Source organism: Gopherus flavomarginatus, chromosome 4 (assembly GCF_025201925.1).
Source record: "Gopherus flavomarginatus isolate rGopFla2 chromosome 4, rGopFla2.mat.asm, whole genome shotgun sequence".
Taxonomy (NCBI): Eukaryota; Metazoa; Chordata; order Testudines; family Testudinidae; genus Gopherus; species Gopherus flavomarginatus.
This window is the reverse complement of record NC_066620.1, coordinates 136,469,752-136,496,175: the sequence shown is the minus strand read 5'-3', so window position 1 is coordinate 136,496,175 and position 26,424 is coordinate 136,469,752. Positions and strand designations below refer to the sequence as shown.

Genomic DNA, 26,424 nt, shown 5'->3' with positions numbered 1-26,424 from the left:
CTCTCCAGAACATTGCTTGTGAAATTGCCATCTCTCATGCCTGGAGAGAGAGACTTCCTGAGCCTCAGTTCTACAACAGGCTCTCTGCAGAAGCAAGGATGTGCCTGTAACGTACTTATTGACGAATCCATCCCTTAATTTTTAACTATATCAGAATTTTACTACTGAATTTCATCTTTAATTTGGTAATTGCTAAACTGTCAGTGTCATGGTCACTTTAAGCAGAGTACCGACTTTTCTCTGGAGCCATTAGCATTTTGTTATCGTTCCTTCATTCTGTGTAGCTTATGATAGTCACGTCTTATGGAAAAACAGACTACGGTTTTGTTATCATTCATTTTGTTATCGTTCCTTCATTCTGTGTAGCTTATGATAGTCACGTCTTATGGAAAAACAGACTACGGTCTTCACACTATATTTCACTATGTCTTAGTTTTTAGTACACCTCTACCCCAATATAACACAAATTCAGATATAACGCGGTAAAGCAGCGCTCTGGGGGGGAGGGACTGCACACTCTGGTGGATCAAAGCAAGTTCGATATAACGCAGTACCACCTATAACACGGTAAGATTTTTTGGCTCCCGAGGACAGCGTTATATCAGGGTAGAGGTGTATTTAAATACAATGGATCTGTTTATATGAATACCAATTTTAATAAAAATAGCCTTATCTAAACTACATTCATTTTGCTGAAATTGCTTTGACTTCTGACTTTCCTCATTCTGAAGGTATTTAATTAACTTTCCATCATCACTGACTCAAATACACACACACATATGGCCAAACTTTAGGCACCTGAATAAGTGGCCTGCTGAGCAGCTGCAACCCTCTGACGTTGGTGAAAGTTCTGAATGTTTAACAGCTCAAAAAAATTAGGCCACTTATTTGAATGCCTAAGTATCGATTTTGGTGCCTAACTTTGAAAACATTGGCCTAGGATCCTGTAGAATAGTACTACCTATCATGTCCTGTATGGTATGTCCACAAGAAAGACTTGTTCCGCTTTAATTTTAGACAACATATTTAATACATATTTGCATATTAAGGGCCCAATCCTGCAAACTTTTATGAGTTACGTTAGAATTGCAGAACATATTAATCGACTCTTCATATTTGCCGAGATAATCTAAGCATTGCATGCTGGTGCCTGATTTAGACAACACAACAAACAACAAAAGAGACTATTAGAGGGCTAGGAAAAATGTAAAGGAGAAAAGAAACTTAGTGAACAATGGAGAGAGTTTTTTATTTTGTAATACAGTATATAGAAATGTTGCTCTTATTTCCTCAGTTGCTCCTCATTCTGCACTTATTCCCTGGCTGGACAGAAAGATACCCCACCCCCACCTACCCAGCCCTGTTGTTTAATGAAGCATTTGCAAACTAGCAGAAGTAAGAATTACACTAGGTGCATGGGATGGGGAAGGCAGGGCAGGCATATTCACCCCAAGAGTCTCAAACATTCTGCTGCCAAGCAGGCAAGATAAAAACGGTTTATCTACCTTTTGTAACTGTTGTTCTTTGAGATGTGTTGCTTATGTCAATTCCATTCTAGGTTTGCGTGCTCACATGCACAGTCACTGGAGATTTTTGCCTTAGAAATATCCATAGGGTCAGCTGTGGTGCCCTCTGGACTGCCCACTCATACGTCGGTGTATCAGGTGCTACCAGCCCCACACCCTCTTAGTTCCTTCTTGCTGGCAGCTCTGACAGATGAGCAGGAGGGCAGGTAATAGAATGGACATGAGCAACACATCTTGAAGAACAAGTTACGAAAGGTAGGTAACCGTTTTTTCTTCAAGTGCTTGCTCATGTCAATGCCATTCTAGGTGACTCACAAGTAGTATCCCTGGAGGTGAGCAGCTTACAATACTGCTCTACCAAAACCAGTATTGTCTCATGCTGGCTGGGAAAGCATGTAGTGAGATGTGAACGTGTGAATGAATGACCGAATGGTGGCCCTGCAGATATCAGGAATTCGCACATGGGCCTGGAAGGCTGCTGAAGAGGCCTGCACCCTAGCTAAGCGGGTGGGTTAGGTACAATCGTCAGTGGAGGCACATTCACCTGATCATAGCAAAACCGGATGCAGGTGGTGATCCATGATGAAATTCTCTGGGTTGACACCAGACAACCTTTCATCCTATCCACCACCGCAACGAACAGCTGCGTCAACTTACGGAACATTTTGGTCCTTTTGACGTAGAAGGCTAGTGCTCTCCTGACATCCAGGGAATGAAACCTCTGTTCCTCCTCAGACTTATGAGGCTTTGGGAAAAAGACTGGCAAGAATATGTCCTGGCTCATGTGAAATTGTGAAACCACTTTCGGCAGGAAAGCTGGACCTTGTCCTTGAAAAACACCGTATAGGGCGGCTCCAAGGTAAGTGCCCTAAGCTCAGAGACCCCTCGGGCAGACGTTATCACCACCAGGAATGACACCTTCCAGGAGAGCAGAAGAAGGGAACAGGAAACCAAGGGTCCAAATGGAGCTCTCATGGGCCGTGTGAGCACTGTTGAGGAACGTTCTGGTGGTCTAGATGACTGCAATGGATGTCATGGACAGAGTCGGTAGGAGGATGACTGGTGCCGACAATACAGTGACCAGCACCTCCCTCTGGATGAGTCTTTTTCGAGAGAGCAGAGACCAGGAGCACAGTGCCAGTGATCTGAAGTGGTAAACTGAGTGGAGACCAGGGGCCTGGCAACAAAGCTCTCTGCCTCGGCTGTGGAGACTGGTAACATTCACTCACCTTTTGGGGGCTTTCACGGTTGGCTTGCCCTCGTAGGGAGCCTTTGCCAGGTCCATCACAGCATGCGGTGCTGGCTGTGATGGGAAAGCCATTTGCTTTCTAGGTGCTGGGAGGGGCTCGGAAAGCGTTGACTGCACCATGAGTTTGGGTCCCCTATTGCTCCCTGGATTCGATGGCAGATCCATTGGGGAGGGTAGGAGGGCCTCTTGGGAATGCATGCCCCTATGCCTCCAGGGTGGGTGGGAGGCCCAAACAGGGTCCTTTACCCAATGCCCCTTGGTCCTTCTTGCTTGGTGGTGGGCCCTGCTTTTTTTACTTTTTCTTGGGCATCGGAGAAGAGGATTGGTGCCAGAGAGAGCCCAATGCTGGTGGTGCGCCTCACTGAGGCCGAATTACAGGCAGTAGAGTCCAGGCAGAATGGCTCCGAGCCTGGATAGAGAGCAGCCTTCAAGAGGAGGGCTCTCAAATGGATGTTGTGTTCTTCGTGTGTCCTGAGATGAAAGTTCTTCCAGATGTGATACTTTTCTTTTACATGAGTGTGACACACTGTACCTCAGGGGAACACCCTGCACTCCCATGTTCATCCTTATAACACGATTGTGTGGTATCCAATGCAAAGTTTATCATGTTGGATGTCTTTGGAAGGTTCACGATGCACTGAGCATTATTATTATAGTATGTTATATTATATTGTAATTTCATGAAGATAGTCATGAGGCTGAAAATGTATCCTCATAGCTTAAAACAAGCCCAGGCAAAACTCTCCAGGAACAGAGGGGCAGGACACACCTCATCAGGGCATGTATGAGACAAACCCAGCCTCACAGGAACAAAGAACACTGGCTTAGGCAGGAAAAAAGGATCTACTGGACTCTGGAGTGAGTCACCTCCCATTCCCTTGGCCAGTTTGGGACTGCGATGAGGTAATGTTCACCTGACCCTGAAGGGCGGGGCGAGGGGGGGGCAAAGCCAAGAGGGAAGAAAGAACATGATAAAAGCAAGAGACATTTGCCATGCTCTTCCTCACGCTTCCACTTCCATCTTCAGAGATCACCACCAAGCGACTGAACCGCTGATCAAAGGGGAGAACCTGGCTGAATGGCAACCAGCCAGCCTGTGCTAAGAAGCATCTAAGTTGGTAAGCGCACTGAAAATGTTAAGATCAGCTTAGAATGCATTTTGGTTTTATTTCATTTGACCAAATCTGACTTCTTGTGCTTTGACTTATAATCACTTAAAATCTATCATTTGTAGTTAATAAATTTGTTTGTTTATTCTACCTGAAGTAGTGCGTTTGGTTTGAAGTGTGTCAGAGACTCCATTTGGGATAACGAGCCTGGTACACATCAATTTCTTTGTTAAATTGATGAACTCATATAAGCTTGCAGCTTAACTGGACACTGCAAGATGGAGGTTCCTAGGGTTGTGTCTGGGACTGGAGATATTGGCTAGTGTCATTCGGTTGCACAATACAATCAGTGGCTGGCCAGAAGTGCTCACTCACGTAGCTGGGAGCAGCTTACATATTAGAGGCTGTGTGTGAACAGCCCAGGAGTGAGGCTTCTCACAGCAGAGCAGGGTAAGGCTGGCTCCCAGAGTCAAGGACTGGAGTGACCTAGCAGATCACCAATCCAGATAACACCAGGAGAATGTCATAATGAGATTCCCCCAAGGACTTCGGATAGCTGCCATGGGGGTCACTAACAGGCATAGGCCTGTTACAGTCAGCGCAGGGTTTAAAACCTGGAAACTGGGGCATGCCCTGCCTGGGGCAAAGTCTCTGGCGGGACCTTAACTTACTAACTACAGTGCTTAACAATTACAACTACAGTAAACAAAACTATTTACAGCTCTAATACACAAAGCGAAGAAGGAAACCACTGACCACTTGCTAGGCAAGGAAGAGAGGCTCTCCGACTACTCACCAAAGGCAGTAAGTAGGAACTGAGAAGGTGTAGAGCCAGCAACGCCTGATCTTCCATGGCAATGGCACTCCAGAGGGCACCACAGCTGACCCAACGGATAACGCTAAGGCAAAAATCTCCAACTGTGCATGCTGGCACGCACACATCTAGAATGGAATTGACATGAGCAACAAATCTTGAAGAAGAATCTCCTTCCTCCTTGGCAAAGTGCCCATCCTCCCAGTGGCCCCAAACCAACCCTAGGAAGTTAGCCAGTCCCCATGTGATGTTCATATGAGGATTTGACAGTTTTTCTACGGGTTAAAGCAATTTTTGTGGAAGATGGGAAAGGGCTCTTCCCTTTTAGCCCTGCCCCTCAACGCTCATGTGGCCTGAGGATCCTTCCTCTGGTTGAGGAGAGCTGGAGACATTTTTATCCAGAGGAGTCACTTAAACATGAAAGACATGACTTCCCACTGAGGAGGCTGACCCTGCTGCTGGCCAGTGTTTCCCAGCTCACAAGCAAGCTCAGCATCTGAACCCCAATCCCTAACTCCTTCTTCAGTTGGCTGCATAGCTGCTTGACAAACAAACCCACTGAAAGAAATCTCAAAAACAAAGATAAAAAGGGTGGATAAAATATTTGTGTTTATTGAGACTGGCTGTATTTTAAGCTAAGAACATCAAAGTTCTGGATACCGTCAAATTCTTGAGATCATTCATATTCATTTTCGGTGCACCATCCCTGCTGTAATTAAAGAGTCTCTAGCAGCATTTCCACCCAAACTCTTCTCTGAAAACTTCCTATAAAAGTTCGTGCTAGACAAACTTTTTTTTTAGTAATTTCTATACACCAAAATAACCTAATCCCCACCCAATCCTCCCGACTTAGTATAAGTGCAAAAATTTAGGAGTTACAAATTTCAAATGCTCCTTTAACTCACACATTTTTATTGTTTAGAAAATAAATGTTGCAGTCTTGTCCCTAACATATATCAAGTCCTCTGGCTATCTACAGTATTTTCTTTTAAGAAGGTAATGCTGTCCAGTTATTGACATTTGACAATAAGCTACCATAAAACTGGCATAACGTTTTTCATGTCTTTAAGTTTGTCTTGATTGCTGATATTGCTAGTACAGGGGTCAGCAACCTCTGGCACATGGCTCGCCAGGGTAAGCACCTTGGCGGGCCGGGCCACTTTGTTTACCTGCCACATTGGCAGGTTCGGCCGATCATGGCTCCCACTGGCTGTGGCTCGCTGCTCCAGGCCAATGGGGGCTGTGGGAAGCCACAGCCAGCACATCCCTCATCCTGCACCGCTTCCTGCAGCCCCTTGGCCTGGAGCGGTGAACTGCGGCCAGTGGGAGCTGCGATCAGCCGAACCTGCCAACACGGCAGGTAAACAAACTGGCCCGGCCTGCCAGGGTGCTTACCCTGGCGAGTCACATGCCAGAGGTTGCCAACCCCTGTGCTAGTACCACACAACACTCATTGATCTTATACCTAGCAATGGTGATTTTATCAGATCTGTATCTTTATAACTGGTTTAAGTATTATACAAGAGATGGCAATGGCTCCAAAAGGAGCTCTTATTGTCTACAAGGTAAATAAAGGTTTTTTACAAAATTCAAACAGTGAATTTATATGGTAAATTATCTCCACTCCAAAAGGAGTCAGCGTGATTTACTGCATACATGATGAGATGTAAAATGTATTTAACGTATATTTACATAAACTGGTAACTATGGCTCACTTCAATGAGAATTTTTAATATGCACAAAACAAAAACCACAAAGTAGACACACTGAAGTAGCATTAAAAATTGAATTTAAAACCACAAAAACAAGTGGTGTGCTTTGGCATTGCAAGAGCTTCAGAACAGTGTAAAAACATGATATACCATAGGCACAGGCTGATTCAAGGACACTCTTAGGCTTAACTTCACTGCCAATACTAGGACGATGATCACAGTAAAATGCACAGAGTAAGTTTAAGCCAGATTCCGACTGTTATCCAATCTCATTATTTGTCATATTCTAGTCTCCACATTCTGTCATCTTCAATTGTTACATAGACTGCTGTATCTGCCATTATGCTCTTTGACGATGAATACAGTTTATTACTGTGTGACAAATACATTGATTTTATTTATTCATGTGCTCACACTATAGGTGGAGCTGGTAGTGCCACCTATTATTAAGGCTGCCCAACACTTTCCATTATGAGAGATCCTTTTTTCAGCTACTTATAATTTGGCCAAACTATAACTCTTTGGGTTGAAATTTCCCATACTAGGTGTCTCCCTCAGGAGAACTACTTTGGAAAACTTTAGCCAAAACGGTGCAGCTGTTTCCAAGAACAAAACTAGGGAAAAATACATTATTTTGGCCATGTTTAAAATTCTAGTGATTTTTTTTTAAGATGCTTTAGAATCCCCATGCATTAGAGCAGAGACTTGAAATTTGGCAGAAGGATGGCCTTTGTGTGAAATCTATACATTTTGCCAAACTCTTGTGGGAAACAGAATGTGATCATGTAATTAAAAATTGCATCATAATGCATACACATAAAGGGGCCAAATATAGGTTGCATGGGAAACTTAATTCTGGCCTTTCCTAACTTTTGAGTGCTTAACTTTGCAACTTTAATGTTCTTTTAAAATGGTTTTCTCTGTCTAAAATATAAGCACACACATTCATGCAGACACAAAAAACTATATGTATTAACTTCATTTTGAAATTACAAAATTAATAACTATGGTGTTGGGTACAAATGATATTGGGTCAAATTTTCAAACATTCCCATTCACTTTCGGTGGGACTTAGGCTCCTAAGTGGCTTAGAAAAATGGGACTTGGCTGATTTTGAAAATGCTACTCAATAAGCGAATAAAATTTCAGACTAGTCTGTTGCTTAAAACTGAATTTAACTTGAGAGAGAGCCAAAGTAAAAAAACAACCATTCAGAATCCTGGCCAATAACTAAAACTACAATCTATGCCTTTTTTTTTAAGGAGAATAAATAAAACTTGGCATCTTTATCTAGAAGCCACTAACACAGGTATATTGTGGTATAATTCTCTGAAAGTAAAGGGTGCTGATAGTTTTCAGAATTCCATCAAAATAAGCTTCTTGCTTTTGCCATGTCTACAGCGTCCCTGGATGTTCGAGACCGTCTATTCAAGGCAGTCACTGAACTTCAGGCTTAACAGCAGAGGGTAGTTCAAAGACATCATCTTCACCACTTTCTTCTATTGGTTTCATTTTTGCCGAAGTTCTCATATAAGGAGATGTGCGGCCTGACACAATTTCAAAGAGAAGAAAAAAGTTAAACTGAAGAATGCACCCCCGTGATACAGACTCATTGTGATAAGGACACAGCAAATCTGATGATTCTCCCAACTGTAAAGAATTTATATTTTCCCAGTTAAAGTCAATTAATTTGACATCTGTACTATAGCATCAGAAAATCATGGATGCCAGGTAAAGGGGACAGGAATCATTATAATATTTTAGGGCCAAATGCTACTGTCCACACTCAGGAAAAACTCCTTTTGTGTCAATGGGATTTTTCTGCACTTCCTACTCAGGGAACTGTGTTTCTGATAGGTATTTCTCTTATTGTTGTATTCATCCACAAATTGGTCCAAAGAAATAGAAGGCTGACTTAAGCACAGAAGGTATCTTTGAGTACTAGCCTCAGGACACAAAGTCATGACAAAATTCTTAAGTTTACTCAGGCAGATCTCAGCCGGAGTAACTGATCATAGCTCCACACTGCCTCATAAGCAACAACATGGGATAAAACATACTGAGGGGTAAGATGTAACTCCCACTGCATAAACAACTGTAATGAAAAACAAGTATGTTATGTTATTAACAAATGTAGGGCTAAATAATATGCACCGTGTAACCAATGACTGAAATTGGTTCACTGCTCTAGCAGTAGGTGGTAGCCTTCAGGCAAAGCAGCAATGAATAAAACCCTCTAAAGCAGAGCACACAGAAGAGCACACTCAGTTGGAAGTTAATGGGCACATTGTCTGAGAATGGACTTCGAGATTTGAGTCTATAGGAGTACATATTGTGGAGAGGATTTAGTTTCATAACTCTCCTTAACACTCGTCTGACAGGTAAATCTCTGTCTTCCAATCTGAAAATTGTATTTAACTCCCTGTCATCTCTCAGTTCCCTAAGAGTTCAGCAGTCCTGCATTCATAACTAGTGCAGGCTTTGGACTGGCAGAGTTTATAAACAGCCTGCATATGATGACTGAAAACAGTATGAAAATCTTTGAAGTGTTAAAATATTATCCTAGAAGAAAAACAGTAAAAGACAAACAGTCATGCCAGCCAGATGCTATTTCTATATATGCAGATAAGAAAAACATTTCCCTTCAAGAATCTTTGCAGCCATAACATATGGTTAGTACACTGACTTTCTTGTTACAAAAACTACTTAAACTTCAATCCATCATCTATGCAATAATTAATAATGTTTTATTTTTATTACCATGGCACCTAGGAGCCCTAGTCATGGACCAGGACTCCATGGTGCTTCGTGCTGTACAAAGACAGAGGAGAAAGATGGCCTCTGTCCCGAGGAGCTTACAATTCAAGTATATGCTTTGCATTTCTGTATTCAGATTTAAAAATTACACTCATGCAAACACTGGAAGGTATTAATTAGCGCTTTTAGAATACCACATGAAGTAAATGTATTATGCAATACTTTTTCTCTCCCAAGTATTTACAAACTATTTAAATTACTCAGCTGGCTTTATACATAGATTAGTCTGTATATTATTAAAGACAGGGACTACAAAGGCCTTGTTTTCAGATACTTATTTTTGTGAGTAAAAATTGCAAGTACAGGTTAGGCCACTTAGGATACATCTATACTGCAACGAAAACGCCACAGCAATAAGTCTCCAAGCCCAGGTCCACTGACAGGGACTGGCACGATGGGGCTAAAAATAGTAGTGTAGACATTACTGCTCAGGCTGCAACGCAGGCTCTGAGATCCTCACTCCTCACTGGGCTCCAGAGCCCAGGCTCCAGCCCAAGTGGGAACATCTACACTGCTATGCCAAGCCCTGTAGCATGACCCTGAGTCAGTTGACCTGAAGTCTGAGACTTGCTGCCTTTTTTTTTTTTTTCAGTGTAGACATACCTTGAGATGTTTAAATCTAAGATTTGTGGGTGAAGTTAGGGATTTAGATATCTAAATACCTAAATAGCGGGCACAAATTACACTCATTAAAATTGAGGTCTGAAAACATAGGCCTAAAGTTTCTAAAGTTTTTAGATGTTACTAGTAGTTGTTGTTAATTTTGAGGGTGATATGAGCAAAGATGACTTTCCTTTGTTCAGAAGAGCCCACGTCTCTTCATAGTAGTCAGAAGCATGGTGGCACAAGCCTGCTGAACAGAGTTGGCAGTATGCTCTCATACTGTAAATTTCTTCTGCACCACAGAAGATGACTTTTGAAAATGCCAGTGGGTGCTTGACCCCCAGCTCTGTCCCAGGCCCGAACTCCACCCTTCCCCCAAGGCCCCACCCTGCCCTGCATCTTCCCACCCAGTTCTGCCCCCTCCCCAGAGTGTGCCACATCCTAGCTCCTGCCCCCTTTCCCTCTCAGCCTCCTTGCTTCCTCCAAATGGTGAAGAGTCATGTAGGCATGCCTCTATCCTTTGTTAGGAGGACATACAAAAGCCTGAATGAGCCTCAAACCTGGGCCTCCAATACAGTAGTCTATTGCACTGCCTCCAGTTCCTAAGTTCAAATGCTTATAAAAAAGGTATTTCTTGTGAAACCCAATCCTGCTTTTAACCACAAGCTGGGTATAACATTGAACATACTGAGTAACACCAATGAAAGCATTATTGAAAAGAAATCCTCAAACTATCTTCCTCCTTAGCTTAGACTTTAGAGCAGGGGTAGGCAACCTATAGCACGTGTGCCAAAGGCAGCACGCGAGCTGATTTTCAGTGGAACTCACACTGGCCGGGTCCTGGCCAACAGACCGAGGGGCTCTGCATTTCAACTTAATTTTAAATGAAGCTTCTTAAACATTTTAAAAGCCTTATTTACTTTACATACAACAATAGTTTAGTTATATATTATAGACTTATAGAAAGAGACCATCTAAAAACATTAAAATGTATTACTGGCACGCGAAACCTTAAATTAGAGTCAATAAATGGAAACTTGGCACACCACTTTTGAAAGGTTGCCATCCCCTGCTTTAGAGGGTTCAAATATAGAATTTGAAGAGACCAGCAACACTCTTGAGTGAGCTAAACCAGATACTTTTTTTTTTTTTTTTTTAAAAGAGACTCCGTCACCCTGCATAATAATTACTGCTAACCATTAGGCTTATTTTACAGCAATAACACTGAAACATCATCCAAGATAAAATTAGCTGAAATTATTTGTCTGCTCCAACTCATCTTTTGCACTTACTTACATTTTAAAAAAAATTACTGCACAGTTTCATTTACTAATAACTTGTGCACAGATGCATTGTGTATTACAAGTACAAACCTGGCATAAGCAAACTTTATTTTAATACCTTTTTTGAGGATGTTGGGTTAATATGTGATGTTATCAACAGAAAACATCATGCTGCAAACGACCCACTCCGTAAGTATTATAGAAATCTTGTTGGTTATTTCCTTAATATAAAAGCAGACAGTTAGTTTTTTGTTTTTAGTTATTTAAACTTAAAACACAATTTATTAGTACATGAGCAGATTGGTTCTATTAGCAAGAATGTTTTCCCTCTTTCTGTTATAAAACTTTGATAAAGTCTTTATGTGGATTTCTTTTTAGAAATGTATTAGAGAATTTATATTTTTAGAGCACAGCAGCAAAGTCATAACTTACAAAAAAAAATTCCTTCAACTCATTCAAAAGATGAAGTTCTAGTTTTTACAAGTGTATTCCAGTAGGTTCATGAAACTTAGAAGAGTAGGATTTTTCTACATTGTAGCAGCCAAAAATAATCAGATCTTTGTACTGGGAAGCATTTGTCTACACAAGAACTGGTCACCTAAGAGATTATAATTTACGCAGAGCCTTATCCAGATAAACGTCCTTTTCTTGTTTTCTGCTGTGGCAGAAGACACTTGCTTTTCACTTGATGCCTTTCTCTAGATAATCTGTTGGGGGTTTTGCAACTATTGTTTGTTTTTACGAAAAAAAATGTACATTGGTTTATGCTCTAGGCCGCAGCTGGAAGGGGAACTCAATATTGGTACATTTATGCCACAATTGGAGGCATACTGCACTGGCATACATCATTGGACTAGTCTGAAAAGCAATTATTGAATATGCTGCATCTACGGGTGCGACAGGGCTATCTGAAACATAGACGTGGAAAGCTAAATGTCCACCTTTTTGTTCAGATTGCTTTTGGGACCTGAGGAACAGAGAGCCATGGCTAAATCTTCTATCTCAATACCTACATTCAGGTAATGCTAACCTGTGACAGTGAAACTGTGTCATATAGACAGTGTTATATAGGGGTAACAGACTGCCCAGCTATCTAGGCAAAGAATTTAATTCCATGGAAGCACTGCATATCAATGAGACAGCTAATCTCCTTCTATCAGTTTTGGAAGCTCAGACACTTTGTTAACTAACACAAAGAAATCTTGTTGAGAGAAACAAAGAGATGGAATAGTAGGAATACAATAGAGAAGAGAACCAAGTATTATTAAGCTCAGGTTTATCTTAAATGGGGATTAATATTATTTCTGAAAATTGCAAGCCTTCAGATTAGTTTCTCCCAATGTTGAAATACTGGAGTAAGTACTTTGAAGCTGTTAGCTGGAAGTGAGGTTCTCTTCCAAGCTGCCCATGGCTGTCTCTCAATTGCACACATATAATCAAGCAGTTTCCTACATAGGAAAGAGAGGAAGCTGTATGTGGGAGAGCTCAGACATTAATGTCCCCCAAAGTGACAGGACATTTCTGGAAAACCAGGACTTTCTGGAAAAAAGATCATAGGAAAATTAAGAAAATGAAACCTGACCTGCTGCTAACCCCCCAAAATGACATCCTGTCAATCACCCTCTAACAATCAGGGTGAAACACTCCTAGGGCTTGGGCTCCTATAACTGTGATGACAATATATATCACTGGCAAAAAGTAGAAAGAAAAGGACTCTCCAAATCTGGAGGCTTGAATAAGAATTGTAAAGGAGACAGTGGAGAATGGATAATTAAGGTGGTGCCTTAGGATTAAATAAAAATTATTAAGTCATCTGTTGTTTTTTTTTACATATTAGAAAGAGATAATTTAGTATTGGTGGACCACTGACAAGTTCTTATATATTAAGATCTGAACAGCTAAACAGTGAGATCATGAGCGCCACAATAGTTAATTCTGTATGACCCTGTTAAACTAAGGCCTGGTCCACACTACAGCATTAAATCGATTTAAACAGCGTTAAATTGATTTAACGCTGTACCCGTCCACACTACAAGGCACTTAAAATCGATTTTAAGGGGTCTTAAAATCGATTTCTGTACTCCTGCTCAACGAGAGGAGTAACCCTAAAATCAATATTACTATATCGATTTAGGGTTAGTGTGGACGGAAATCGAAGTTATTGGTCCCATTCTTTTACTGAGCTACCCAGAGTGCACCGCTCCGGAAATCGATGGTACCTGGTACCATGGACGCACACCACCGAAGTAATGTGCCCTAGTGTGGACGCGTAAAATCGATTTTATAAAACCTGTTTTATAAAATTGATTTTATTAATTTCGATTTTACTCTGTAGTGTGGATGTGGCCTAAGAGCCTGTGCTGGCTGGGTTAGGCACATCTACTTTTTTTTTTTTTTTTTCAAAATCTGATTTCAGATTAAAATTATTACTAAAGTGAGAGACAAAAGGCAAGTATTGAAACGAACAGATATAAGCCAAGTAGACGTGATAAACTATTTTGGGTGAATGTAAATATTGCAGTATGAGAGAAGCCTATTTTACTAAACAAAATTGGTTAGATTCTATATGTTGAAAACAAGTAATATAGTATGATCATGGAACCTGATGATTAAAAGAAATTATTCTTAATAAAAAAAATCTGGATCTAAAGTGTGTATTTGGAAAAAAGCAAAGAAATTCTTGATTTGTGTGTGTGCCAGAGGAAGTGATCATCTATTCTGGTGCCCACATAATTTAGGGATTTGGGCTCTCCTGTGATAGTGAACGTGAATGTAACCACACAGTTGTGGGCAGGTCAGCATAACATAGTAAGACTTTGTGTCTTTAAAACAGCTCCAATAAATTTCCTATAGTTCTACATGTAACACAGAGAAAAAAGTCAAATTAAATTGAGTTTTTTAAAAGATTTCTATAAGGTATAAGATCCTGATGCAAAAACAGAGCCTGATCCTGGCTTTCCCCATTCCACCTACTTTGTGCTGCTCTAGGGGTTCGGAGCAGATGGAAAAACAGTTTCCCATGTGGCACTTGGCAGGCATTGGTAGATCTGTGTCACATCCCCCTCTAGCTGGCAAGAAAGGGTATGGCGGGAGGAAAGAGCATGACCAGAGTGCTGCTGTGCTCTGGCAATTCCTGGAGAGCAGACTTATCAGTAGTATTTAAGTGCCTTAGGATATGTCTTCACTACAAAAAAACCTCAAACCCATTGGCAGCAAGACTCAGACCCTGGGTCAACTGACTCAGGCTCACGCTGTGAAGCAGTGTAAATGTTAATGCTCAAGCCGGAGCCTGAGAGCCAAGACCCTCCCTTCCTGCTGGGCTTCAGAACCCTGGCTCCAGCCTTAGCCTGAATCTCTGCATTGCTATTTTTCATCCCACAGCACAAGCCCAAGTCAGTAGACCTGGGTTCTGAGGCTCGCTGCCTTGGGTGGACGAACCCTAGGAGACCTAATCATGGACCAGGGCCCCCTTGTTGTTAAGTGCTGGACAAACAGAGAACAAAAAGACGGTCCCTGACAATGACTCTTCACGGGCATTACCAGTCAGCACAATGTAGAACAGCCCTGAGGCTGCTCTAAATTGCACTGTGAGCCAAACCAGCCCCAGCATCAAAGAGTTTGTAAAGGTAACATAAAACCACCATTGCCCAGGCTGCACCAAGTTCTGTCCAGTGCAGCTTAGATGCAGCTAGAGGCTGTAGCCCCTGTGTACATGATTCATGTATTATTTATACACTGGATTAAATTACTGAAACTTTCAGTGTTGTTTACACGTGATGCCTCCCTTTCTCAAATATTATATCTGTTTGATATTATAGATCTCAGACATTATAATATAGGTCATTATTTCTAGTATTAGTAACACTGCCTAATTTTTAAATGAAGTCGATTCGGTTGCCATCCAAAGCCGCTATACAATGTCTCAACTTCTCTACAGCTTAGTACAAAAGCTCCTTTTATTTACAGCAACACACAAATGGCCCAAAACTTGCTCCCATTGAAGTCAATAGAAGTTTTGCAATTGTCCTTAATGGCTCACAAGGCTGGGCCCAAGATTTGCTTCACTTTTTTTGAGGACTCACGAAGAGAGGAAGCAGTGGAAGATCCACGAAGAAACTGCTGCAAGCCATCTTCACTGTCACTGGAACTAGCCATGCTGTTTCTCATCTGCATCACTGAGAGCTGTGAGCAAAGGCTGGGCTGCTGCTCCAGTTTTTTGGAAGTCTGAAATAAAAAGTTTTAATATTACACCTACATTTTAAAGTAAGAAACAAAAGCGAATCTTCCTCCATCGCAGACTCTTTGGGCTAAAGTATGGCTATTAAAGTCAGAGGTGAGCTGAGGCAATCGGTTTCAGAGGTGCAGTTCCTATGCCTTATGGCCATGGCTACACTGGCGCTTTACAGCGCTGCAACTTTCGCGCTCAGGGGTGTGAAAAAACACCCCCCTGAGCGCTGCAAGATACAGCGCTGTAAAGCCTCAGTGTAATCAGTGCTGCAGCGCTGGGAGCGCGGCTCCCAGTGCTGCGCGCTACACCCGTAAGGGATGTGGTTTACATGCAGCGCTGGGAGAGCTCTGTCCCAGCGCTGGCGCTCCGACCACACTCACACTTCAAAGCGCTGCCGCGGCAGCACTTTGAAATGTCAAGTGTAGCCATACCCTATGCATTAGTGGCTGCGGGCAGTCCATGCAAGTGAGACTGAGGAAAGCATAATGATTCTCAGGGGCGGCTCTATGTATTTTGCAGCCTCAAGCGCGGCAGGCAGGCAGCTTTTGGCGGCATGCCTGCCAGAGGTCTGCTGGTCCCGTGCCTTCGGCGTACCCGCCGAATTGTCACTGAAACTGCAGGACCCACAGACCTCCTGCAGGCGTGCTGCCGAAAGCCGCCTGCCTGCTGCCCTCACAGCGACCAGCAGGCCGCCCCCTGCAGCTTATCGCCCCAGGCACGCGCTCGGTGCGCTGGTGCCTGGAGCCGCCCCTGACGATTCTCCAGTGAGAGAAGGGAGCTTGATTCATTGCTCCAGAGGCAAAATGGGGAGTGAGCTTGGAAGAGACACTTACTATACTTTTAAAAACCATGGAAATACTACGTAAAAGAGAAGAGTATTCTGCATTCATTCATATTGCTCACACCGCTGTGAATAACACACTCTAACACTCCATTAAGATTTCAGTTCCATCTCCAACAGATAACAAAAAAGCAGCCAATACCCTCAATTTTATGCAACTTGTACTCCAACATCAAACCTTAACAGCCACTTCATACACTCTCGTGGCTAGATAAGCACATTGGACTGTCACGTGCTGCAAATATTTGGAAAGAGAATTCATTCTGCCCCACAGTGCCACTATGAGAACCATGAGAAAGTCAAGAGCGACAAACTTTATCTATTATTTTATCCAGCATTCATACTGCCTTTTCAGTCTTAATGTGTATTCGTGTTGTCTATGGTCACTAGTGAGATGAACTTGTGTGAAGGAAGGCTAGTAATCTCTGGATTTCTCATTATTATCAGGACGGCACTACAGGACAGAATTATTATGTAAACAACCATGACCCTAGATGTGCATTTGAATACTTTAAAATATTCTGGGGGTTTTCTGTAAAGCAGAACTGTTAGTTGGAATTTCCTGGCTGACCTTTGCATTTGAGGCTATTGAAGTCTTCCCACTCCTCCCCCCTCCCACCACCTTTTGGCAGATATTAATGATACATTCAGTCAACCTTAACTCCAGGCTAATGAACTGCTGCACCTGGGAATATATTAGCCAGGTGTTACAATCTAGCTTTGGGGTTTATTGAATACAGATGAAGTGTATGATCCCAGGACCTTCCCCTGCTTTGAGTACTCTTCTTGAGAAGGTTTTGGACTATAAGGTTTATATGAAATAATCACGCTCTAGCCTCTTTTAAATACTACTGTATGTCACAATGATATGTCAAGTGCATATGAGAGGTGGTAATCAGTGACAAAGATGTAATGGGGTGGCACTCTGTTCTATTGTACTTTAATATTTATGATTTAGTAACTTTCTCATAAAAAGGATAATGAATCACCATTTTCTGCACAAAAAACAAAAAAGGCACCTTTGAGAGAGAATAGGAATTTATAAATGTGAATTTGGCAGTGAATCCCATCCAGGTTGACACACATATCTAAGGCTGTGTGTCATATGGAAATGAAGACAAACTAATTGACTAATCATTTTGTTTTACAGCCCTCAGAATGGTGTACCCTCAAGGGGTTCAACTTTGAAGAATAAAAAGATTTTTTAAATTCCCCAAACCATACATTTGACTTTAATTTTTTGCTAATGTAATACATATTTGTATCAGTTGTACTAAAATATAGTAGTAGCAGCAGTTACAATAGATCTTACATTCATATTAGTATTTCACTATCAAAAGAGACAATGAACAAAATTATACATAAATTTAAGTTTTTAAAAAATTCCCCTTTCTTTGGCAACAAATAAAACCTAATTCACATTATCAATATGATTCTAATCTTCTGAAGTGACCTGGAAAACAACTATTAAATAAGCATCCATTGTATTAAATCGAAGGCTGTAAGATATAACCTCCAAAATGGGTATTAGCCAAAACACATTTACACTAATCTTTTCTCTTCATACTAAATGCATTTGTATTTAACATAGGTGTATTTGAACTAAGCAATGCTTGTTTACCATTTTCAATGTATCGGTGGGAAGGTGCAGAACTTGAAAAAGTCACTCTAGAGAATTATCTATCCCTGCCTACAGTGCTGGGAGTCCAGTCAACACTCCCTTCCCATCAGTCACAAGGAGCATTTCAACAACAGACATTGCAGTGTAGGCACAGTGATGAGAATGGTCCCAACACCGTGGGAAGCAGGAAGCCTAGTTAAGGATGGAGAGCTCATTACTCCAACGTACCCTTCAAGAAATATTGGATTATATACATTTGTATTATTATTAAGGTGATGTAGAAAAGAGCAGAAAGGACGGGAGGAGGAAGTAAAATGGGAAGGAAGGGCAGAGAGAATGGGAAAAGATGGTGGCCAAGATGAAAGAAAGAGGAGAGGAGGCAAATGAAAAGGGCGGGGGGGAGAGAGGAGAATCAAGATGGGAAAAATCCATATTATAAGATTTTCTAAAGTGCCCAGTAGTTTTGGGTACTCAGTTTTAGGTATATCCGATATCTTGTGAGGTCTGTTTTTAAGGAGGCAAGCGCTCTGCAATTTTTGAAAACAGAGTCCCATTGGAAGTGTCTCAAATGGGATGCCTGAAAATTAAAGGCATCCAAAAATCACAGGTCAATTTTGAAAATTGTGTCCAAAGTCACAAACAGGAGGCAGTCGTTCTCACTGCTTGAATCTGCTCTGCATGGGATAGAACTACCAGAAGTAATAAGAACACGCTAATGCAAATGAACTAAGCTAGAAAAAAAACCGAAGAATGGAAATATGAGACAAAGAGCAAAATGAGATTTCTTTTAGCATTTAAATGCTTTTAGATTGTGTCTAGGTTTAAGATTTTCGAGGGGATGGCCTGAACCTCAGATGAAGTGAAGCTCAAATCTTTCAGTAAATCAAACTTTCCCCTCTGATTTCTCCTGTAATTTGCAAATCCCATACAATGCAATTCCAGTTATAGCTTCCGACCAGATGTTTGTAGTTGGACCTCATTAGGGCCTAAGCAGCCAGACTACAATAACCATCTCTCTTGGATGTCTGTTTAAAATATCCCAGTAGCGAGAGTAAGAGCCACTTGACTTCCAAACACCAGCTACACAACTTGGAGCAAATGGACAAGTATTCCATGTAACATTTTATTTTTTATTTAAGAATGGTTGATACTAAGACTTTGATCCTACAAGTCCTTGCATGATGTACAACAGGAAGCACAAGCCAGTTTCAAGTGAGGGCTGCAGTATGCACAGTACCCTACTCTGAACAGAAGTCAGCCTCAAATTCCTGCTTCCATGCTCTGAAGAGTGCACAAGAGAAAATGGGTTTGCCTGAGGGAACTTAGCATGCAAAGGAGGTGCTTAGATAGGTGTTCTCTCCTTAGGCCACACTCCAGATAGGCAAAAAGCACTTGCTGGCTGTGCAGCACCATCCTCATTATTGCAATACAGAGTTCCCCTGTGTGCGACCTGTCCCGTTCTTCACTTTTTTTTAACCCTGCTCTGATATGCTCAAAACACCAAACTGTCCTTACAGGATCAGGCCTGTGTCTTATATTCTACTGACTTTTAGCAGCAGAAAGATTTATTTATGCATTTATTGGCCAGGTATAATGTAGCAGGGGACAGTATAGGCACTGCTACACTGGTAAAAAAATAAATACTATAATGTTATTTCTCGAATAATTCTTGCAGATCTGTCTGGAGGCAGAGAAGAAACTCAATAGAATTACTGATGCTGAATTCCAGGGATGCTCTTGGAGTGAAATTTGTTGTATAGTATGAGTGGCAATTAATTCATTTTGGACTATTTTCCACTAAGTTCATAACTTTATTATAGCAGCTATAATATGACCTAGTTAGGAGATTTTTGATGAACAACCTGATAAGAAAGAATTTAGGGTTGATAAATCAGAGTGGATTAAAATCATGAAGCCAGAGCTAAAGTGACTAATTGAAGTTGCTGCTAAACCTACTAGTAATTGGGAGTTATATAAGCGGTGCAGAAGAAGTCCACTATTACTAGAGTAAATGTTTATCAAAACTCTGAAGCCACTACATAAACAATAAGAACCATAAGCACAACATCACTCCTCTGTCCAAACAATGCAAAGCCATGTAGCCATGTAAGGAGATATAATGAAAGTAACACAAGGTTATGTATATATTTGTCCTCACATAATACCTGAATCTACTGTATAAACTAAAATCCATGAAGACCTGTCTCCAAAAAGTCTAACAGTTGAAGTTAGAGATGGTAAAGTCCTCTCAGTCACTTAGTCCAACCTCCTCCCTATAAAAAGATATACACCAACTTTTTTTGTATAGCTAGGGCCCTACCAAATTCATAGTCCATTTCAGTTAATCTCACGGTCATACGATTTAAAAAAAAACAAATTTAATGATTTCAGCTATTTAAATTTGAATTTTCACTGTGTTGTAATTGTAGGGGTCCTGACCCAAAAAGGAGTTGTGGGGCAGGGGGCACAAGGTTATTGCAGAGTGGGTTGCAGTACCACTACTCTTACTTCTTGGCTGCTGCTGGCAGCGGTGCTGCCTTCAGAGCTGGGCAGCTGGAGAGTGGCGGCTGCTGGCCAGGAGCTCAGCTCTGCAGGAAGAGCCGCCACCAGCAGCAGCTCAGAAGCAAGGGTGGCATGGTATGGTATTGTCACCCTTACTTCCGTACTGCTGCTGGCAGGACACTGTCTTCAGAGCTGGGTGCCCAGCTAACAGCTGCTGCTCTCCAGCTGCCCATATCTGAAGGCAGCGCAGAAGTAAGGGTGGCAATACTGCAACCCCATAAAATAACTTTGCAACCCTTCTGCAACTCCATTTTGGGTCAGGACCCTCCATTTCAGAAACACTGGTCTCCCCCATGAAATCTGTATAATATAGGATAAAAGCACACAAAAGACCAGACTTCACAGTGGGAGACCAGAGTTCACCGTCTGTGATGCCTTTTTCATGGCTGTGAATTTGGTAGGGCCCTATGTATAGCAAAATACTATACATTGTATTTCTGCGGTATCTTTCTATCAGTGGTGATTGTTGGTTTCTTTAAAATAAATAAATGAAAAATCTAAAGAAATGACTAATCTGAATTGTGTTTATTATGGAAAAAACAAGATTCAACCCGATATATGGTTAAAGACAAAGAACAGTGTATGTATATAGTTTTCACAGTGCACCAGGTACTTTAAAGACAAGGGTCCTGCCCTGAAGAGTTTATAGTGTGAATAGAAAAATAATGTACAAATGAAATACAAAGGATGCAACAAAAAGCCATGTGATCCATCAGAGGAGAAGGCTAACTGGCTCCATGATCTTCTTTAAAGAGCTTTTTTTTGGGGGGGGGGAGGGGGATGCTCTAATATCTCTTTTTAGTACTTTGCTGAGGGGAAGGTTGGGGTAAATACACCCTTTGGGGGAAATGTGCTCTAAGGAGGGCCTTGGTAAAGAGGGCGAGGAGCAGGATGGACTGGTTCAGGAAAGATGCACCACGGTACATAGGTGCTGGAGCTAAGGGTGCTGTCGCATCCCCTGGCTTGAAGTAGTTTCCATCATATGCAGGATTCGCAATTTGGTTCAATGTCTCTCAGCGCCCCGACTATAAAAATTGTTCCTTCACCCCTGCCAGGGTAGGTGTTTACATAGAAGGATGGAGGCAAGAATGGGAGGACACCAATGGGGCAGGCTGTAATGTGGTTGGACAGAGTGAAAAGGACAAGCTGAGGAGCAAAAAGAGCAGAGTGAGAGGCATTATCTAAGTTGTGAAGGGCTTTGAAAGCTGGATGGGTTATTACCATTAGCACTTTAAAATGTGCCTAGGGAGGACTGGATGATGCAGGAAACAGGCAATGGGATACAGAACCTTCACTTCTAAATACATGGGTCAAATCCAGCCCAGATTGTCAAAGACAAAGTAATTACCAGCTGGTGGATCCACAAAAGGACTTGGTCACCTACAGCCCAGACTTAGGCAAAGTTTTGGCCCCAGTCAAAGTTTTGGCTCCACTGCAATCCACACAACTCCCTGTAGTTGCCTAAACTCATCTGGCACCTAATTTTTTCAGTGTAAAAGTTCCCTAGGCACATATGTTTCTGCTTCTGGGTATGTGCACTGCTGCCTTCTAATAAGCGTCCAGACACCTCTCTCCTACCTAAACCCGAGCAATCCACGAACTGGTGGGAGAAAAACATTTAGCTGCCTCAGTTGGGCGAGGCCTAATCAAGAAGGTGTACTCACAAGGCACCATTCAAAAGTTAGCTAGAGGAAGAGGAGGTGGTGCCCATCTTATAACTTTTAGCCCAGTTGTTAATCACTGGGATGTGGGAGACCCAGGTTCAATAACCACCTGGAGTGGGAGAAGGGATTTCACCAGGGGTCTTACACCTTTCAGGAGAGTGCTATAAGCGTTAGACCATGTGATACTCTGATGTGGAGTTTCCCTTTCCTGTTGAAGCTGATACATTGATAATGAAAGAGTGATTGGAGCCAGGGGACTGTACTCAGGGTCTCCTACCTTCCCCTAACTACTGGGGTAGTAGAGGGGTCCCCTAACTACTGGGCTACCGAATCACATTCTCTCTGGCCCAGTGACTGTTCCACTGTGGCTAAATAATCCTGGTGGTAGGGCGAGAGAATGACTCCATATTCCAATGGTTAGGACACCTAGAAGGTAGGAGACCCAGGGTCCCGTTTCCGCTGGTCCAAATCACTCTTTCATTATTTATCCAACAGGAGGGAGGAGGCGGCACCTGCTGAGCCGGTAGTTGAATCTTTCCTTGGTGCTGTCGAGGTGGCTTCATAAGCGAAGGGAGCAAGAGTCATTTCAACATCACCAGTGGTAATCTGCCATTTGGGAAAGGAAGTCCAAGCTTGTAGCTTTCCGAACAGTCCTGTGTTCTTAAAGACAAGAGTGTTATGCACCTTCCCTGACCAGTCAGCACTGTTGTCGGTGAAGTGTCCCTGGTGATCGACCAGTGCTTGCATAAAAATTGAAAAGTAGCCCTTTCTGTTAATGTATTCTGTGGCAATGTGATCTGGTGCCAAAATAGGGATATGGGTGTTGTCTGTTGCTCCACAGAAGTTTGGGAACACAATTACTGCAAAGCTATCCACTGTGTCCTGCACACCAGAGTCACAGTCCTGAATAGCAGGACATGATTAATGATCCTGCATACTTGCATGACAAAGGTCGTCACAATGGATTTTCCAATTTAAAAATGATTTCCCACTGAATGGCACCAATATGGCATTGAAAATTTCCAAAGTACTATTGCCACTTGCTTCTCCACTGTCAAGGCAGCTCTCATCCTAGTGTCCCTGTACTGGAGAGCTGGGGTGAGCTCGGCACACAGATCCAGGAATGCGGCCTTGAGCATGCAAAAGTCTGCAGCCACCACTTGCCATCCCAAGCCTCCATTACAATGTGATTCCCACCAGTCAGTGCTTGTTTCTTGGGTCCAGAATTGGTGCTCCACCATCTGTAGCTGCTCCAGGAATACCACTAACAATCTTGAACTGGCTCTTGCTATGGCCCACAGCTATGGCCCACTCCAAGAAATAGTCCTGTTCCCCAAAAATCAGTGGGTTCTTCTTACGGCTCTGCAAGTACCAGAGGATCATGTGTCCTGTGCTTGCAACACTTATGACAACAGTGCAGAGCAGTGCAGGTTCCATGCTTCTGTCAGAGATAGCGGACAGTGAGGAGGGCTATGCTGTTTTGTGAGACTTTTAAATATGGCATGAAAATGATGGGATGTAGATGACACTATGGGATGGAGACAGTTGCATACTGGGAAGTTGACCCCTTGCGCCCAGTCACCCTGATGACTTGTTTCTGCCCCACCATGCATTGCCAAAACTTCCCAAAGTGTGTTGGGTGGTGGCGGGTTGTACACTGGGATCCCTACCCATGGTGCACCACACTGTGCATCAACACAAGCACTCCTGATGAGTATGCACAGCACCACTGCGAAGAGCCAAGCATGCATGGAAGCGATATACTAACTGCATCAGCTTTATGCCAATGTAACTTGCATCAGTGAAAGTTTGTAGTGCAGACATGGGTCTCAACCACACCTCTTTTCTCTTGAGCACTGACCTGACATTGATCAGCATCTTTACCATGCAAAAAACCCAAATATTCTGCATTAAGAACATTTTTGATACACAAAAAAAATTCTGTCTTTGGATGTGTGTGTGTGAATGTAATGGAATGGAATATATGAGCAGGATTAAGAGAATAAGATTAACCTGTCTTTACAGCATCTAACGATATAGCACAGGGAGGGGAACTCTCTCCAAAAACTCACCTTATCATTTAGTGTTGGATCATTCAATGAGTAGAGTTTGTTTGTAATATCTTTACCAATAAGATATCTAAATATTTCATATAGGAATGGTTCAGATTCCAGAAAGTAAGTCAGTCGTTCCCTGGACCAGCACAGAAACTTACAGTTGTCATCTGCAGTAATGGTGACCTAAGAAAACATATATACAGAATTATTGTTTGTAACCATTTTATTGTTTGAAAAACAGGTCACACCAGATTTTAATTTGGGGATGCAGCAAAAATAACTAGTGCAGTCATGACTCGACCCATGTATATCCCATAAGATGCATACCACCTACAAGTTTAAAGGTACCCAAGATGCTTCTTATTGTATTTTTAAAATTTCCATTATTTGTAAGTGCAGTAAATGTTTTCAGCTGATTTTTTTCATTTGTTTAATGGACTGGTGGAAGTGTATGCCATGAGAATCCTTCCCTCACCAAACAGAGTTGTCTCCATATATACAGTTAAGATCAACATTTGTAATCTAGAGATATATTTAGGAATAAAATGTAAGAAACACACCTTTTAATTCCATTGAAATTCATTGGACATAAAACAATCAAATTAAATCCAGTGACCTTAATGCAATTCCCATCTAATTACATGAGAGCTAAATTTGTTCTGGGAAGATTTTTGGAAGGATAGTGTGGAAAAAATCTCTCTTTTCTCATGTGAATAGTCCCACTGATGTTCTAAGACTACTTACGTAAGTAGAATTACTCATAGTTACTACGTGTTGGCACAGTTGGTATATGAAAAAGATATTATGAGTGATATTTTAATGGTCTGAAATCTCATACAAATTGTTACAGCTTGATTTGCCCTGCCTTCAGCTACAACAGAATTCATGACCTTTTCATAATGCAAGTGCCTTCGACACTTGTGCTAAACAATCAAATCAATTAGTCATCAGTAGTACTGCTATGGAAGTACAGGAAGACAGTTACAAACTTATAAACCAGGAGTTGGCAACCTTTCAGAAGTGGTGTGCTGAGTCTTCATTTATTCACTCTGATTTAAGGTTTCGCGTGCCGGTAATACATTTTAATGTTTTTAGAAGGTCTCTTTCTATAAGTCTATAATATATAACTAAACTATTGTTGTATGTAAAGTAAATAAGGTTTTTAAAATGTTTAAGAAGCTTAATTTAAAATTAAATTAAAATGCAGAGCCCCCAGATTGGTGGCCAGGACACGGGCAGTGTGAGTGCCACTGAAAATGAGCTTGTGTGCCGCCTTCAGCACGCATGCCATAGGTTGCCTATCCCTGTTATAAACACTTGAGCAGGTCTCGCATTCTAGCTAGAAGAGGGCACTGGCACACAAAAACCACTATATCACAGTTCAGTAGTGCTGTAGCCATATTTAAATCACTTATTTTACAAAAACAATTAAACAATTAAAAGTTGGAATCATATGGCTACTTCTTTTCTAAGTTACTTGTAGCCTTTTTTCTCCTTAAAATAAATTAAAGAGGTTTAAGTCTCGAAGGTGAGGGAACACTGCCACATACTATATACAGGTTTTAAGTGATACATTTTAGTCTCTATTTTTTGTAATAGTTCTTAAAAGTACAGGTTTGGGCAGAGTATTTGTTCATCAGCACTGCCAGCAGATGAAGCACAAAAGGTTCTATAGATCATTTGAATATAAGTTCTGCATGAACATTCCTGATGAGATTTTTTTATTTAACGTCAGAGTATTGAGATTAAAAACAAAACAAAAACCTAGAAAGTGAAGGACATACCATACTAGATTATAGTAATTTTAAGGTAAGTGAAATTTGATGCTAAACTATATTTCCCTTCAATAGCATGAATCAATGTTTGATCATCTTTTAAAGGAAAGACTGCATGACAAGGACTGCAAGTGTAGAGGATTCCTTTAGTGGATATATCTTCACAGCCATCTCTCCTTGGCCCTATGCCGAGTTCTTGACTGGAACATATTATTATCTCAATCACTGACCGAGATGCCATACCAACCCTGCCTCCCTTCCTGGCATGATGAAAGTCACAGTCCAGTAACTATTCAACAATCGTAGTTAGGAATAACAACATGTTAAGGAACTAGCCAAACAGCTGGTACTGATTTTAGTATTTTGGGTAGAAAACCTTCCCTCCTTAATATTTTATTGGCAGCACACCAGTGTATAATACTTTCAGCCATCTGTTCATCTTCCAGAGCTTCTAAAGCAACATAAGCTAACTGAGAAAAAAGCCACTGTTATTCTGCATAGGTGTCTGCATGGGGAGTTATACCAGTAAAACTATAGTGGTACAATTATACTGGTATAGTAAT

At 41.6% G+C, this 26,424-nt stretch overlaps 1 protein-coding gene across 2 annotated transcripts in view; it reads right to left on the bottom strand.

Annotated features, from left to right (window-relative positions):
- Positions 1 to 5,299: 5,299 nt before the first annotated feature.
- Positions 5,300 to 26,424, bottom strand: part of BVES (blood vessel epicardial substance) — a 37,025-nt gene continuing 15,900 nt past the window's right edge. The window contains exons 5-8 of one of the 2 annotated variants that reach the window (XM_050949326.1): positions 24,102 to 24,269; positions 15,196 to 15,337; positions 11,232 to 11,334; positions 7,883 to 7,957 (exon numbers count right to left, since the gene is read on the bottom strand). In XM_050949326.1, coding sequence (XP_050805283.1) covers positions 11,267 to 11,334; positions 15,196 to 15,337; positions 24,102 to 24,269 — 378 coding nt within the window. In that variant the 3' untranslated portion in view covers positions 7,883 to 7,957; positions 11,232 to 11,266. Of the gene's footprint in view, positions 7,958 to 11,231; positions 11,335 to 15,195; positions 15,338 to 24,101; positions 24,270 to 26,424 lie in introns of both variants that reach the window. The other variant, XM_050949325.1, reaches the window with a different exon arrangement.